Source organism: Leishmania infantum, chromosome 28 (genome assembly GCF_000002875.2).
Source record: "Leishmania infantum JPCM5 genome chromosome 28".
Lineage (NCBI taxonomy): Eukaryota > Euglenozoa > Kinetoplastea > Trypanosomatida > Trypanosomatidae > Leishmania > Leishmania infantum.
The window spans coordinates 634,931-650,102 of record NC_009412.2 but is presented as its reverse complement, the minus strand read 5'-3'; the positions used below and the strand labels follow the sequence as shown (position 1 = coordinate 650,102).

Sequence of the window (15,172 nt, the reverse complement as noted above, 5' to 3'; positions counted from 1 at the left end):
CTTCATGGCCGGGCCCACCTTACGCGTTTGGTACAGACGCCTACTGGGTGAGCCTTGCACGGGTGCAAGCCACGTGCGCCCGTGGCTTGGGAGATGAGGCGTTGGTGCGTGAACTGTCAAAGTCGCGCGGGGGCCGTCTCCACACGAAAATAATAAAAAAAGCAAAACAAGGCCGTCTGCATGCGTGATGCTTGACAAGAAGCCACCACGTGCGTGTGCCTGATCAGCTGTTCAGTTTACACCAACACCACCCACGCGGTTGCCGGCTCCTCTTTGCCCTCCCCCCGCGCGTCTCGCTGTCTCGCAGTTCTTTCTTGGTGGGCTGCACTCGCCTTTCCTCCTCTTCGGCGTGCACCACAACAAAACACGTCGTTTTCTCCCTGCTTCATTCCCCCAACCCTACTCGCAGAGGAGGGGGCAGCTCACCAGTTGCCATTTGGTTCCGTCGATCCTGCGTCCGTTGTCTTTGTCGTTGTCGTTGAGTTTTGTGTGCGGCTGCGGGCAAGCAAGGAAACAAGAAGACTAGTGCATGCCTTATTGTTCTTTCTCCTGCACTTCTTTACACCTGTTCTTGGCACGCGCAGCTACCGTTGTAGTGCTGTGGTGCTTCTGACGCGAGCGCAGCCGGGCTCTTGCATCTCTGTAGCTTCGCCTAAGAGGCGGCGCAGGCACACACACACACACACACACACACACAAGCACGAGACACTACGCGCGCGCTGTTTGTGTGCGTCTATGGCTCATTCCTTTGCGCCTCATCGATGGTGCGCGCTGCCGCCCGTGCCGAAGCTATCTTGCATCTCCTCTGGCTCTATGCTCGTTTTCAGCTCTCATGGTGATGATGATTTTCGATGTGTGACCGCTTCCTATGCCGCCGCTGCACCCCCCTCCCCTCCCCCTCCTCTCTATTTCTGCAGACTGGCGTGTGCTTGCTCGCAGTGGCACATCCTCACTCGTTGTTCTTGTCTTTTGTGTGCTGCTGCTTTCATTATACTTCTTCTGGTGTCTCTACGCTTGTCGCACAACTGCCCCGCGCGGTGCGTGTGTGTGTGCGTGGGGGGGGGGGAGGTGATCCGAGCACTGCGCGTGCTCTTTCTCGCTTTCTCCGCCCGATCGCACTATCACCACCCGAATTACGCCTCGCGCGTTGTGCTGCGTCTGTGCTTCGTCTCCTCCGTCCCTTCCCGAAAGGCGCGCGCGTACGTGCGCGCAACTCTCCGTGTTGTCCTGCCCGCCGCTGTGTCTCTTCCGATCTTACCGATCGTTCCATTCCGCGTCTTTCTCCGACGTGAAAAGCAGCAGCAACGGCACTGCACGGCGCTGCACACCATTCACCGCTGACGGAGTGCATGGGCACTCCGTCGTTCAGCATCTTTCACCCTTGCTTTACCGTCCCGCTTCTTCTCCGTTTTCTTTCTCCCGTGCTGCCTGTTTTCGCTTGCGGTTCCACTTCGCTGCCGGTCTCGGCGCTGACGCGTCAAGCGCACACAACGCATCAACAGGTCACGCTGCTGTGAAGGCACCTGTACACACCTGCACACAGACATACATACACGTGCATATACGACCGTCTGTGCGAGCGAGGGAGCACACACACACACACACACACACACACACACACACACAAAGGAGGCACTCCGGCAGCAGTGGGTATTCGGTGCACACGCCATCAAGCACATCCCTTCTCCGCCATCGCTCGTACAAGGCACCTCCTCGCTCCTTCCGGGTTTCTCCCCTAGGAACACTTCGTTATTTTTCCTCGCTGGTGTTGTTTAAATACATCCTCCTTTCCCCTGCTGACTTTATCTATCTGCCTGCCTCACCGTCTCTGTGCCACCGCTCTGCTGCCGTTGATACTGGGCGCTTCGTCTTCTTGCAGCTGCCCTCCCTCTGCCTGTCTGTTTCTGGCGGCTCGCTAGAAACACGTGCGTGCGCGATCTTGTGCCGTATCAAAGGCCGCTTGGCCAGCTTGAAATGTTCTACAGTCTCTTCCGCCGCCCCTACACCGCGCGCAGCGTACCAGCAACTTTAGGTTGTCATGCGAGCGGAGAAAGCGGCACCACGGCGGCGCCGGCAGGGGCAAACGACTCGCGCAACGGCAATGCGGGCCCGAGCCCGCTCACCCCGAGTGGGGCAGCAGCAACGAATGCCCCGCCGCACCCGAACGGCAGCGCTGCATCGCCTGTGGCCCAAGGTGGTGATCGTCGCGTCTTTGAAGGCGAGGAGCGTCTGCTCGGGCACCTGCACGCGCCACGACAGTACCCGCTAGACCCAGAGAAAGATGCCGATGCGCTCGTCCTGCTGGCACAGCAGTACTCCATCACCTCCGTGGTTATCACCCACTACCGCGTCAAGGAGAGTTACGTGGAGTACGTTATCGAGTGCGTGCGCGGCCACGACGCCTGGCGCGTCTATCGGCGATATCAGCAGTTCAAGGCGCTTGACCACGATCTTAAGCAGATCTGCAGCAGCCGGCACGGGTCAAGCCACGGGGCCTACGGTGTCGTGCCGGTACTTCCGGGCAGCCACTGGATGGATGTGACGAACCAGAGCCCGGAGCTGGTCGAACAGCGGCGCCGTTACCTAGAGATCTACCTCCAGCAGCTGCTCGTGCCGAGGAATCTCTTCTACGTGGCTCGCACCCAGCTTTACGACTTTCTGCACGACGGCGAGGTGCCCACGCACCTGAAGCTCACTGGCATTCAGCCGCTCCTGGGGCTAATCAGCACGCACACTGACCTTGTGAACGACGAGGACGACGATGACGCGGTTCTTCGCGAGCTGCAGGAGACGCAGTCCCGTCAACAGAAGCAGTATCTCCGCGCTGCTGAAAGGGCGGCGACGGTTGTGTCAGGAATCGCGGCTGATGCAGCCCTTCCGCTTCTCAGGGCGAGCGGCTCTTTCCCTGCGGTCCCAACTGATTGCGCGAGTCACGCAGGAGCCGCCGCGGCCGCAAGTTCTCCTGTGGCCCCCGGTAGCGGAAGAGTGGAGGCGGGAAGTCTGGAGGCCACAGCCGCCACAACCAGGACAACATCGTCAATGCCCAGCAGCGCCGCTACCTTCGCCACGAACAGGGAGCCGTCGAAGACACTCGCCACGAGAGGGGTGTGCACAGGCACTCAGACAACCGGCACGGCCGTCGTGGATGAGGCGGGCGATGACGGGGAAGCGAACGGTGCAGAGGGGCGATCCGACTGCGTGGACAACACGAGCAAGATGAGGCTGACGACGAAGTCTGCGCACAGCCGCGTAGGTGGGGCTGCGTTTACAGCGGCAGATCCCATGCAGGCGGGCTTCTCAGATGAGCGGCTGCCCCCAGCGTCGGCGAACTGCGCGCAGTGCAACGCCGAGTTTACCTCCTTCCTGTACCCGCGCCGGTGCTTTTTCTGCCTGGTCCAGTTCTGCTCTGCTTGCCTGCAGCAGCTGCCAGTGCTTGAAAGCGCGTCGTCGCCGGGGCGCGCATTGGCCACGACCACGGGTCGCAGCGACCCCGTGCATTTCCTGGTGCAGGAAACAACACCGTTATCTACACACGCAAAGGCTGCCGGGAGCACGGTTCCCGCCTGCCTTCAGTGTGCGGAGAACTACAGTCGCCGTCTCGACCGCTGTAGCACCGCTCCTGGTGGCGGCGCCTACAGGGGCATGCAGTCAACGCTCAATACGCTGGCCCAGCAAGGCCCGCCGGCGCCATCGGGCCGTCCCTCGCAGTCGTCCCCTGTGGTGGGCTTATCGCCGGCCACCAGCACGCGCAGCTGCGTTGGAGAGGAGCGCAGCCCGGTGATAGTGCACCAGCGCGTGACCAACCCCGCATCACCCATCCCGCACCCCTCGCTCTCGTCGCCTGGGGGCGCCTTACCCGGCCGAAGTGGCACCCCGTCACCTGTCGGCTTCCAGGACTTTCAACTACTCACTGTCATTGGGCGGGGCACATTCGGAAAGGTGCTCAAGGTCCAGATGCGCGCAACGCACAAGGTGTATGCCATGAAGATCATGAACAAGGCGACCGTGTACCGGCGGTGCATGACATCCTACATGAAGGAGGAAAAGGCCATCTTGACAAGCTTACAACCGAGCCCGTACATTGTGCGCTGCCACTACGCGTTCCAAACAGAGTACTACCTCGTCTTTGTCCTTGACTACCTTCCTGGTGGCGAGCTGTACGACTACATCTACCCCAAACTCTGCCTTTCACCCGAGGCAGCGTGCATCTACGCGGCAGAGCTTGTCCTGGCGCTGGAGTGCTTGCACCGCCAGGATGTGGTGCACCGCGACTTGAAGCCAGAGAATGTTGTGCTGACGGCGGATGGACACATCTGCTTGACGGACTTTGGCCTTGCCCGCCGCGCATTCTCGCGCAGCCGCCGGCGCAGCTTCGTCGGCAGCCCCGAGTACGTGGCGCCGGAGACGATCCAGGGCCAGGTGCAGACGGCTGCCGTGGACTGGTGGAGCTTTGGGGTAATGCTGTACGAAATGCTGGCTGGCAGAACTCCGTTCCACGCGCGAAACAACAATACGGTCTACGACAACGTTCTTCACAAGGAGCTAGCACTGCCGGTGCTGCGTGCCGACAACGGCACAGGCGCTGCTGCGGCTTCGGCGTCGCAGCCCGGCGTAGCCAAGGGGGCGCCCACGTTCAGAGGCTTTTCCCCGGAGGCGGTGTCGCTGTTGACGGGTCTGCTTGCTCGAGATCCGTCGACGCGACTGCAGGATGCGAGCGCGATCAAGCGGCACCCCTTCTTTCACGGCCTCAACTGGGAGGACTTGCGGCGCCGCCGCGTGCCGGCCCCCTGCATCCCGGGTGACATGCGTGACAACGACGTGCGACACTTCAAGCGCGAATTTGTGTCGGAGTGGGCCTCAGTGCCGCCGCTCACCAACATGACGCGGGCCTCCATAGAGGCACTCACGAAATGCTTCGATAACTTCCCGCTGAGCCGCACTGCCGCGCCTGCCGGGTTCGCACTGGTGGGTAACGCCAATACCATGCCCACTTCCTCCGCAACCGCCACCACGTCGCTCGCCTCTCATTCACTGCAACAGGTGCATGGTGACACGTGCACCTCGTCCCTCTCGCTGACATTGCCGCCGTCTGAGCATGCCACTGACGATCAGAGGCTTCGTGAGCCGGTGCGCTTCTTTCATTCCATGGCGGAGGCGCAGCGGAGCTTCCACGGCACGTGGCACGTCGTCTCTATCGAGGTGCACGCTGTGGATGACGGCAGGGTCATCTTTCCGTGGGGTGGCGATGTGTCAGGGGTTCTCGTGTACACTACTGGCGGTCGCTTCAGTCTGCAGCTGACGTCGAGTGCTCGGCGCCCCGTTGGCCCGGTGCAGCGCGTGACGCAGCTGTCAAAGGAGGACTTGTGCGACACGTACTGCTCTTACGTGGCAAGCTTTGGCCGCTTCCACCTCTTTCCATCCTCGACGGACGACGGCTGCGGCGTCGTGCGGCACTTCTCGGAGGGCAACCTGTGCCCGAACTTGATGCTCGCCAATACCGTTTTCCAGTACCGCATGCATACCGAACCACTGCATCCGTCGGCCACCAATGGAGAGTCAGAGTACAAGGGCAGCGGCAAGCACGCCGACACCGCCTCGTCCACCGCCGCCGCGGTGACCTGGGCTCGCAGGTCGAGCACGACAGACGCGCAGGACGGCAGCGGTGGCGGCGCCAGCGGTAACCGCGGACGCGTCGGCGAAGGCGGGTCTCTCGGCGGCTCAGAGGACGAGGAGGGTGAGGCGGGGAGGGGCAGCAACAGGATTGCCATCGTCGGGGATGCCGGCCACCGACATGGCAGAGACGCTGCGGCTGCCACAACGCAGCCGCCACCCTCGCCGCCGCCTCTGGAGCGCCGCATCATGCTACGCCTCTCGACCCGGCCACAGCGCGCCCTGGAGCAGGACTTTCTCGCCTTCACCTCTCTTGTCTTTGAGAAGGTGTCGTAGCGGTGGACGTGTGCCGGTGAGATGCCTTTGCGTAGGCGAACGGCGTTGATGCCTGTCTGACAAGTCCCTCCTCCGAGTTCGCTCCGCCCCGTCTCAGCGTTCTGCCTCACTTTCCTGCTGTCCGGATGTCTCGTGTTGCTTCTCTCTTTCTCCCCTTCGACCAGAACGTTTTTTTTTTCTTCGTGCCGTCTTCTCCAACGCCTGTCCTGTGTGTCTGTGTGTGCTTCTCCCTGCCCGTGTCTCGCTGCTTCTCGTCCGTTGTGGCGATTGACGGGTGTGCACGCCAGTGCCGGGGGCGAGTCACGCATCAGCAGACCGGACGCACGGAAAGGGTACCGTAGAGTATCACAAAGAGACACGGACACGGACAGAGCAGCAGCTGCCACCGTCCTCCCCCGTGCGGCATTCCTCCGCGCTTGGCACGTGGAGGAATGCGCTGCTTTCACATCCCTTCTTTGCAGTGGGTGGCCATGCGCACATCCGATAGAATGCGTGCTGCTCTCTCTGTGTCGCGGAGGTGGATTACGGGCCACCTCTCCCTCCAAGCCGATGGGCAGTACGGCCGTTGACTGCGCCCATGCAGCCTTCTATGCCTCTCTCTCTTTCTTGTCGACAATGCCGCCATCGCCGCCACACACGCTGCACCCCCCCCCGTCTCTCCATGTCTTTTTCTTTCTCCTCTCCGACTGCGCATACGCATACCCTTCCCTCCTCTTGGTATATTGCGACCACAGCACCGCAAAGATGAGCTTACTTGCCGTTCAAGCTGACTAGACCGTCGGCTATCGAGAAGTCGGCAGGCCGTCTTCGCGCACAAGAAGGAACACAGGCACGGCCGCAGTCGCGTACAGTGCAAACTGCCAGCGAGACTGGACGAGGAGAAGCTCTGCACAGCTGCCGTGGCCAAGCACAAGACGAAGACGAACACAATACGCGAGAACGTGCAAGGCATGTTGCCCGAGGGACCTCTGATCTTCCTCTTCTACCGTCTGTTTCGCACTTTTCCCTCTCGAACTCCCGGGGATGGGTGGAGGAGCTTCCGTCTTACAGGCACACACACACACACACACACACACACACACATACAGGCGCGAACGCGCGCTCCGATAGCTTCCTGCGGCTGCCATCCCCGCTCAAGCATCCAGGCGCAGCTGCGGCTGCTTTTTGTTGGGGGTGAGGTGGGGGAAAGATGTATGATTCCCATGAGGTTTGCTGAGTTGCGCCTCCTTTGTGCCTTCACGCTTCACCGACATTCTTCCCCCCTATACGCGCCCTTTCCTCGGTGTCGGTGTCGAGCGCGTTCACGGCATGCTCAGCCTTTGAAGGTTTTCTTCTCCGCTTTCCGTCCTTGTCCTTCGATGCGCTGTGCCTCGCCTTCCCCTCTCGCCCGTCTCGCACACATCCGGTTTTGTTTTTGCAGGCATCACTGCTGAAGAAGAAGAGAGCCACACCTCTGGTCTCCTGAGACGCACGCAGAGGTACATGCAGACACGGAAAAAAAGGCGTGAGCTACGCGTCAGTAATGTGCGCCCAGCTAGTGCTCGCCGTCGTCGTGGACGGGGTTGCTCTAGTCGGGCAGTCCGTCACCGCCTCACCGTTTCAGTGCGCATGCGGAAACAGACGTGCTGTTTTCTGAGATGCGCGCATGCCAACCTCTTCTTCGATCATCACCGCAGCAGGCGGATGGCTCAGGGCTCTTCCGATAATCTACCATTGAGTCCGACATCCCCACGGATGCCGCTTCTTTCAGGTGCTTGTGCTTTTGAGGGGAAGGCGACGAGGAGCGGTGGTGGTGGTAGTGGATGGAAGTGGGCTCGGTGCGCCTGAACAGAGCCACGAAACTCTCCATTGTGCATGGTAGTATGGAGATGGTTGCGCTGGACATGCTCGTGAAGAACAATGCTGAGGCGCCTCTTATTAAATTGACGATTGTGACAACTTTCTCGCTCTACCTTTTCTTTTTTTTTCTCTGCTCTCCCTTTCTCGGTGCATCTCTGCATATGTTGCACTGCCACCATGGGCAGCGGGGGAAGGAACAGCATACCCCACCTCATCAGCCGAATACAGCCTTGGGCGGCTGCTCGCCATAGCGGGTGCCGTACAGGAACCGAGAAGCAGGAAACGAGAGCGACACAACATCAGGCCCACGCTTGCCGCTCTTCAAACTCTCACTGCGTCTGCCTCTCCCTCTCTCTCTCGCTAGTTACGATGCATCGACTCTCTGCCGGCGGTCCGGCGCGCGCGTGGTGTGGTGCGCGTATCATCTGGCGCTCGCATGCTGTGACGGCGTCATCCACTGCTGCAGTTGCACTGCCCGCCGGCTTCATCTTATTCACACCACCACCATCGATGAGACCGCCGTCAGCAATGCAATGCGCTCTGCGCCACTGTTCCACGAAGCTGCCGTCGTCGGGGCAGCCGCAACAGTGCCCAACCTCTTCGGCGACCGTGTGTGATAATGGCGTGGTCACGTACGCGCCGTGGGAGGTGCGGGCGATGGTGCTGCCGCTCTTACCGACCGAAGTAGTATCCGCAGAGCACGGTGTTGCCACGCGAACAGGCACGAGGGAGCTCTGGAATCGGCTAGCCTACGTGCAGCAGCAACTCCCCCGCACTTTGCGGCAGTTTCTCGAACGTGAATACCGTTCGAAAGATCGCGCACATGGCAATCAGCCTTCAGTGGGGACACCACAGCATGGCGAGCAGTCTGCGTTGACGCAGTACATGCTTTGCCACTTCCCTGAGGAGGTCGTGCTGCTGCCCAGCGGGCACCTCGCCCTGCGCGTGCCGCATGCCCCGGTCGCACCTTGCGAAGCGTCGACTTCTGGAGTGGGCGCTACGCCGACAAGCACCAATATACCGCTTGCTAGCGACGATGTCGCATTGCCTAGCACTGGGAGCACTGCCACACCTCTCGACGGCTCTAAAGCAGCGGGGCCCTTTCCAGCGGCCCCGGCACAGCAGGCCTCTGCTTCCAATACAGCGCCACCTCTGCCGCAGCATTCGCTAGGCTCGAGCGCCTCAAAGCCTCACGCGTCGCGGTGCACCGCCGCGACACATGCGGACAGAATTGCTCCACCGCCTCCACCTATGCCACAGGGCAACAGCTGGCGCTACAGCGGCGGCGGCAAAGTCGCAACTGTGGCCGGTGGTGGGCTGGTGGCGCCACGAGCTCATTTTGTTGGTGCAGATGCTTCCAATGCGTTCCCAGGTCTCACGGATGCAGAGCCGGCAGAGGCGAGCGAGCCAGAGGCCGGCACCCCTTTACCTCTGAGATCGACGCTGCAGGTAATGGAGGCTCTTGCGCCGTATATCCCCACCTTTTTCGTCCCCATCGAGGCCATTGAGCCCACGTTACCGAGTGAGATACAACGGCTGTACGCCGAGACCACCTTTCGCTTTTACCTGAAGCGGTTCAGGCATTACATTGACATGCGCCCTTCGCACAACTCACTGGAGATTCGGCTGAAGCCCGATTTTGATCATCCGCGGCGCGGGTATGCCGACGCGCGCTTCACGGTTGGCGGCTTCAGCGGCGTGGACGGTATGCAGAGCGGTGCGCAGCCGCTGCGCCGTCCACCGCGGAACTCAGAGGCGAATCTAATTGGCTTGGTGGCGCCGCAGGTGCCAAAGGAGTACACCGCGCTGGCGGACGTCCTGCAGGACATTGCCCCCATCATCTCACGTCACCCCGCTTTCGATCCCCGGCTCGGGGTGACTGGGCTGCTCGGCAAGTACCCGGAGTACTTCCAAATGTCGCAAGGAAAGCTGCGTGCGCGTCCGTACCGCGTCGCGCCCAACTCGCTCGACGACCGGGACGCCTCGACGTCTCCGCTGCCAAGCATCTTCACCAAGGTGTTGGCGGTCGTGACCGAGGCGGCGGTGGGGAAGGACTATGGCGTCGCGGAGGAGAAGGCGTCGGCGGCTGTGTCGACCGGCCGCCTTTACAGCCTCCTCACGCAGGCGGAAAAGGCGCAGGTGAAGACGCAGTGCCGCTCCTTTCCGACGTTTCTGCGCATGCATGGCAAGGAGATCGTCGTATCAACGGATAAGATGAAGGTGTACAGGTTCTTGCCGGAGTATGAGGCGTGCGTGGACACTCTGATGGATGAGCGGCTGCGGATGAACTCGCTACGGCCGGACGATCCGGTGCTGAAGATCCCGACAGAGATAGCGCCGGAGTCGAACGCAGACTGGGCCGTGCGGGAGCTGTATGATGCGCTGCCTCTCATGCAGTGCGCAGAGTTGGATGAGGTGCTGAGCTTGGTCCCACCGGCGGTCCGCGATGCCCTGCCACGCGATTTGGCAGCCGTGCAGGCTGTGTTGGACAGCTACCCCGAGTACTTCACCACCTGGCCCTACCCTGACGACCCCTCCGTTGTCGTGGTGCAGCGCGCGAAAGTGGAGCAGCCCAACTTGGAGAAGGCCGACATCGTGCGGATGGTGCTGCCGCTGATCCCGCAAGGTGGGACGACGCTGGCGTCGCTGCGCACCCGCGTGCCGCTGGCGCTGCAGCGGTACTTCTCCCGCCACGGCACGGTGGCGACGCTCAGCGCCATGACGGATGTCCTCGCCATCTCTGGCGACCGCATTGTGAGGCTAGTGTAGCGCGTCGTGTCGGAGAAGAGTAAGAAGGCCGGCGTGGCTTGCATTTGGCATGTCCACCGCGGCGCGTGCGGACACAGCGGGAGGGGGGGGCCTCTTATCGTACAGGCGTGCTTCTGCAGGGCGATTGAGGGGACGCACACACACACACACACACACACACACACACACACATCACGGCGGCGGCGGGAGTTCAAGTGGCCGAGGAGCGGCTTGGGCCAAGTAATGAACGCGTCGGCACGCTTTTCTTTTCCCTCTTTGCTCACAGCGGGCCTGATGATGCCGGCCACCTTCAGCGCTCGCGTAAAAGGTGTGTGCCTCTTCTAAGCTCAGATGTGCACCGCTTTCCGGTTATTTGATTACGAGGGGCCATCGACAAGGAACGCGCACGCGCGAGGCAACCAGCAACGCAAAGTCAAACCTATCCATGAAGGCAGACGCGCTTGTGCCTGTGCATGCGTGTGTGGGCACCAGTGAAAGCGATTAGCGTGCCAGGAAAGGGGAGTGTGGTGGGGATTCGAAGGGGCAGGAGGGAAGGGCGACGGCTTGATACAGGATCGCGGTGCGCTGCATGTGCTCCTCACTACTCCCAGCACTGTCGCCCCTTGTTGCCCTCCTTTGTTCACATCTGAGTTCTGTCTGTCTCTTGTGCCTCGCCTGCCCATCACTCTGCGCTTTTCTCTTCCTTTCGGCACCGCCTGCCCGTGCATCATGGAGCGATGGCACGCACAAGCGTGCGTATGCACACGCACACATGCGCATCATATCTTCGTCGTCGTCGTCTTTCCTCTGGAACGCACATCGAGCTCAGCCATGATTCGCAAGAAGGTACTTAGCATCGGCAACAACTCCGCGACCCTTCTCGTGCAGGACACGGAGGCGGGCGGGGCGTTGCGCGTGCTGCGCCGCATGAATGTGGCCGGATGGGCCGCCGAGGAGGTGAGCGCGGCAGTTCGGATGTACGAGGAGCTGCAGAAGCGCCGCCTGCGGGGCTTTGTGCCGATCCACACCGTCCTCATTCAGAGCTCCTTTCTCAGTGTCGTCGCTTCATACGCCTCGGAGGGTGACGTCACGACCTTGATTGAGGAGGAAGAGCACAACTCGCTCGAAGAGGCCAGCGTGCTGCGGTGGCTCTGCGCGTGCGCGCTGGCGATTCGGCAGCTGCACTTGCACAATCTCTTCTTCCCGGGACTTACAGGCGATCGTCTTTTTCTGGACCACCACACAGGTGGTACGGCAAACCTCCTCCTAGGCGTGCCGCTGCCCCTCCCGGTCTACTATTCGCAGCTGCAAGAGCGTAAGAAGAGCGGCCTGCGCGTAGAGCTCGACTATCCACCCGAGGTTCTCGCGGCAGCTGCGGCACATCCCAACGGCAGCGGCGAAGCCGCGAACCACAGCGCCAGGAGTGGCAGCGGCTATCACCCCACACTGAGCGACGTCTGGTGTCTGGGCCGACTCGGCGTGGTGCTACTCACGGCAAAGGGTACAAACATGGCGCGACGCTCGGGCACCGCACGCCAGCTTCTCTCTCGCATGATGGCAGACGAGCCAGCGACGCGACCGTCGATGGAGAGCGTTGTCCAGTCACTAGTTGCCTTGGCTGGCGCCGTCAGCTTGGGCCAGCCTCCATGGCCCTCACACCCGGCCACTGCCCCTTCTACCATCTCTGCGCACGTCGCGTCCGCAAGCTCGGCTCCTGCCATGTCGAGTAGACAGCCGCACATCGCCGCATCTGGAAGCGCTGGCGGGAGTGCTGCGATCGTAGTGCAGTCGGCAGCTGCCGAAAACCGTAGCGCCGGCGGAGGGGCGCCCAAGGCCCAGTGCACGACGAAGGGTGCCTCGCACGGGTGCGCCTCCAGTCCACCACCAAGCTCCACCACGTCCTCGACTCCGCCCGATGTGCCGTCCACTCGCGTACATAATAGTCAGCGCCACTCGGCCGGGACACCTGTCACCGTAGAACACTCGTCACCGCCACCACCGATGTCGGCACCCACCCCGCACCTCGACCACCCCGGGCGTCTCACGCACGCGCCGGACGACAGCTGGCATCGCCGTGCAGGGGAGAAGTTTGAGCTGCTGCAGCGCATGAATGCGAGTCCGCCGAAGCAGCACGCCTTCATCGGAGGTGGCGAGACACCGCAAGGGACTTCACGCGGCGAGCACGGTCATCACCGCCTTCGCAGGTCGACAAGCAACCTCCTCAACACGAAGTCGCCCAGCCCGCGACGCAACAGCCGAGGTGGCCTCATTGACCACAACACGCGCGTGCTAGACGAGATTTTCGCGGAGCAAGGGGAGCTGCTGCGGAAAGCTGGGATATGGCACCTGTCGCCGCGGCGGCGCATGGACGATGCCAAGCAGTTTCAACGAGAAACGCTACGGCAGCTGAGGCTGGAGACGGCAGCGCGCCAACAGGAGATGCGAAAGCACTTCACTGAGTGGCAGCGGCAGAACAATCAGCGGCTCACCGACGCCAACAACGTGGATGTGATCGACCAGGACGGCATCGTCATCGTCGCTCCTCGCCCCGCCCCACCACACGAGTTTCTCCCAGTCGCCACGGCCGCGCCTGCCGCTGAGGAGGAGGAGATGGACACTAGTGTGGAGCCCCCGAAGTCGAGGACTCAGTTCACGGAGGACGCTCAGAGTGACGCGTCGGCTTGCCAGACACCACTGCCCGCCTCACCGCCACCACCAAACTCGGCTTCACGGCCGGCAACACCGCGTACCAAAACGCCAGCCGGCGGCAGCACCCCGGCGGCCGCGGTCAACGCGTATTCTACTCGGTACAGTGGAAACATGCCGCGACCTTCGCACACATCCCTGTCGACACAGGAGGCGTATGGTGCACGTGGGGCCGGATTCTCTGCGCTGCCGCTGCGCGGTGCCACTTCCCCACGTCTGCCGCCGCCGCCGCCGGACCCCGTGCAGCCGTACCCTCTTCGGAGTAGCGACTCCTCTGGACAGGTCACCAGCCCGTCGAACGACAGCGATGAGCGCCCCATGCACAGCGCCGACGGCGGCGGCCGCTCGGCGTTGAAGAGCTCGACGGATGTGGGCACCCTCTCCGCTGTTGAGTGGACGATTGACGGCATCCGCAGCACCCTGCGTATGCTGCTGCGGAACCGCAACCTCTACGGCGAGACCATGCAGGAGGTGGCGCTGTTTATCAGTCAGCCGGAGGAGGCTCGGCTGGCGGCGCGCGCGAATGAGATTTTCATGAAGCGACTGCGCAAGTTGCTCCGGGATGACGCGCTCTTCTTCGGCGCGGTGCCGCTCTGTGCGCAACTGGCGGCACTGGAAGGACTCGACCACACCCTGCGCGATTCCTCCAGCAGCCTCCCTTCTCGGCAGAGGTATTAGCCAGTGATGCAGACATAGCGGAGGGGGAGGGGGTGATATGCGCCCAGCATCCACGGCGCAGACCGCTCTCTCTCTTTCGCTCGCGCGCCTCCCTGTAGTTCTTGGGGTGCCGGAGTCTCATGCTGCCGCACGCAGAGGCGCGCCCTGCATACTTATCGCACCCCACACGCCCACACTCCCATGTACTGGCATGCACGTCAGCCTCTCCTCTACGGATTCTTTCTCTACAGACGTTGCCGCATTTCCGCTTCCTTTCCCTTGTCAGTTCCGGGGTTGTTTCCTCGTGGGCTGATTACAAGGCTGCACGGATTTCCGATTCGTCGCTGCTTGATTATGCACGACGCCACTGCCGGCGGCTGCGCTGCTTCCGCCGTGAGCGTAGTGCGTATATCGGTGCATGTATGCCTGGCTGTGTGGCTGCACCTGCTGAGAAGTCGAGAGCACACCTATTCGTTGTCGGGCACTCTCTACGCTTGTTCGACACCGTCCGCTGGACGCGCAGACGCGTTTCCCTCCTCTCCGTTCCGGTCCCGCCGCCCCTCCCCGGAACCGGCCAGCAGCCCTTCCTGCCCCTTTTTGCGGTTTCAGCCAAACGAAAGAATGTGTGTTGTGTTATTTTTCCTTTTTTTGTATCTCTTTCTGTGTGTGTGTGTGTGCCTGTCCGTCCGTCTGTCTCTCTGGGCTCTGCCCCTCCTCTCTCCTCCATTTCCCGCTGTATGATGGCTTCTCGCGCCAACCGTCAGTTGTGTAGGGTGTAAGATGTGTGCGTGTGTTGTCCCTTCCTTCATCTGCCACGCCCAAACGGCTACATGCGTGCAACCTCCTCCTTTGCTTCGCTTCTCTGTGTTCGCGTGCGTTTCCACATGTTGATTTCTTCTTTATTACATTTTTTTTTGTTGTTGGTTGGTTGATGGTGTCGACGCGTCGGTATGTGCACATGTGCATGTGCGCTTTCCGTGTAGGCGGTGGGATGCATGTCGGCCCCTTTATCTCTGCCTCTCCGGCCACCTGCGCGCCATCTGTGGTCTCTGGTTGACCTTTCTTCTCTCTTGTGTCCAATGCCTCCGTCACCTCCGTCTCTCTGCCCCGTCTCGCTCCTTTCTCGCTGACACCTTTCCTTTGTATCGCTTATTTATTTCCGTCCGTGTCGGCTCCTCTCGTGTCCTCTCTCTCGCTCTCCGTCACACAAAACAGCGCGTGCTTGCACATGACCTGGACGTGCGATACCGCCTCGGAAGAGTACATGCGCACCGGA

The 15,172-nt window shown here is 61.5% G+C and overlaps 3 protein-coding genes across 3 annotated transcripts; all 3 read left to right on the top strand.

The window, feature by feature from the left end:
- Nucleotides 1-1,974: 1,974 nt before the first annotated feature.
- Nucleotides 1,975-5,946, top strand: LINJ_28_1800 (zinc finger protein kinase-like; the record flags this gene model as incomplete). The annotated part of the gene is made up of 1 exon (XM_001470171.1): nucleotides 1,975-5,946. One exon carries the CDS (start codon nucleotides 1,975-1,977, stop codon nucleotides 5,944-5,946), a length of 3,972 nt encoding a protein of 1,323 aa, XP_001470208.1.
- Nucleotides 5,947-8,313: 2,367 nt separating this feature from the next.
- Nucleotides 8,314-10,554, top strand: LINJ_28_1790 (conserved hypothetical protein; the record flags this gene model as incomplete). Its single annotated transcript, XM_001470170.1, has 1 exon — nucleotides 8,314-10,554. One exon carries the CDS (start codon nucleotides 8,314-8,316, stop codon nucleotides 10,552-10,554), a length of 2,241 nt encoding a protein of 746 aa, XP_001470207.1.
- Nucleotides 10,555-11,364: 810 nt separating this feature from the next.
- Nucleotides 11,365-13,917, top strand: LINJ_28_1780 (conserved hypothetical protein; the record flags this gene model as incomplete). Its single annotated transcript, XM_001470169.1, has 1 exon — nucleotides 11,365-13,917. One exon carries the CDS (start codon nucleotides 11,365-11,367, stop codon nucleotides 13,915-13,917), a length of 2,553 nt encoding a protein of 850 aa, XP_001470206.1.
- Nucleotides 13,918-15,172: the final 1,255 nt, after the last annotated feature.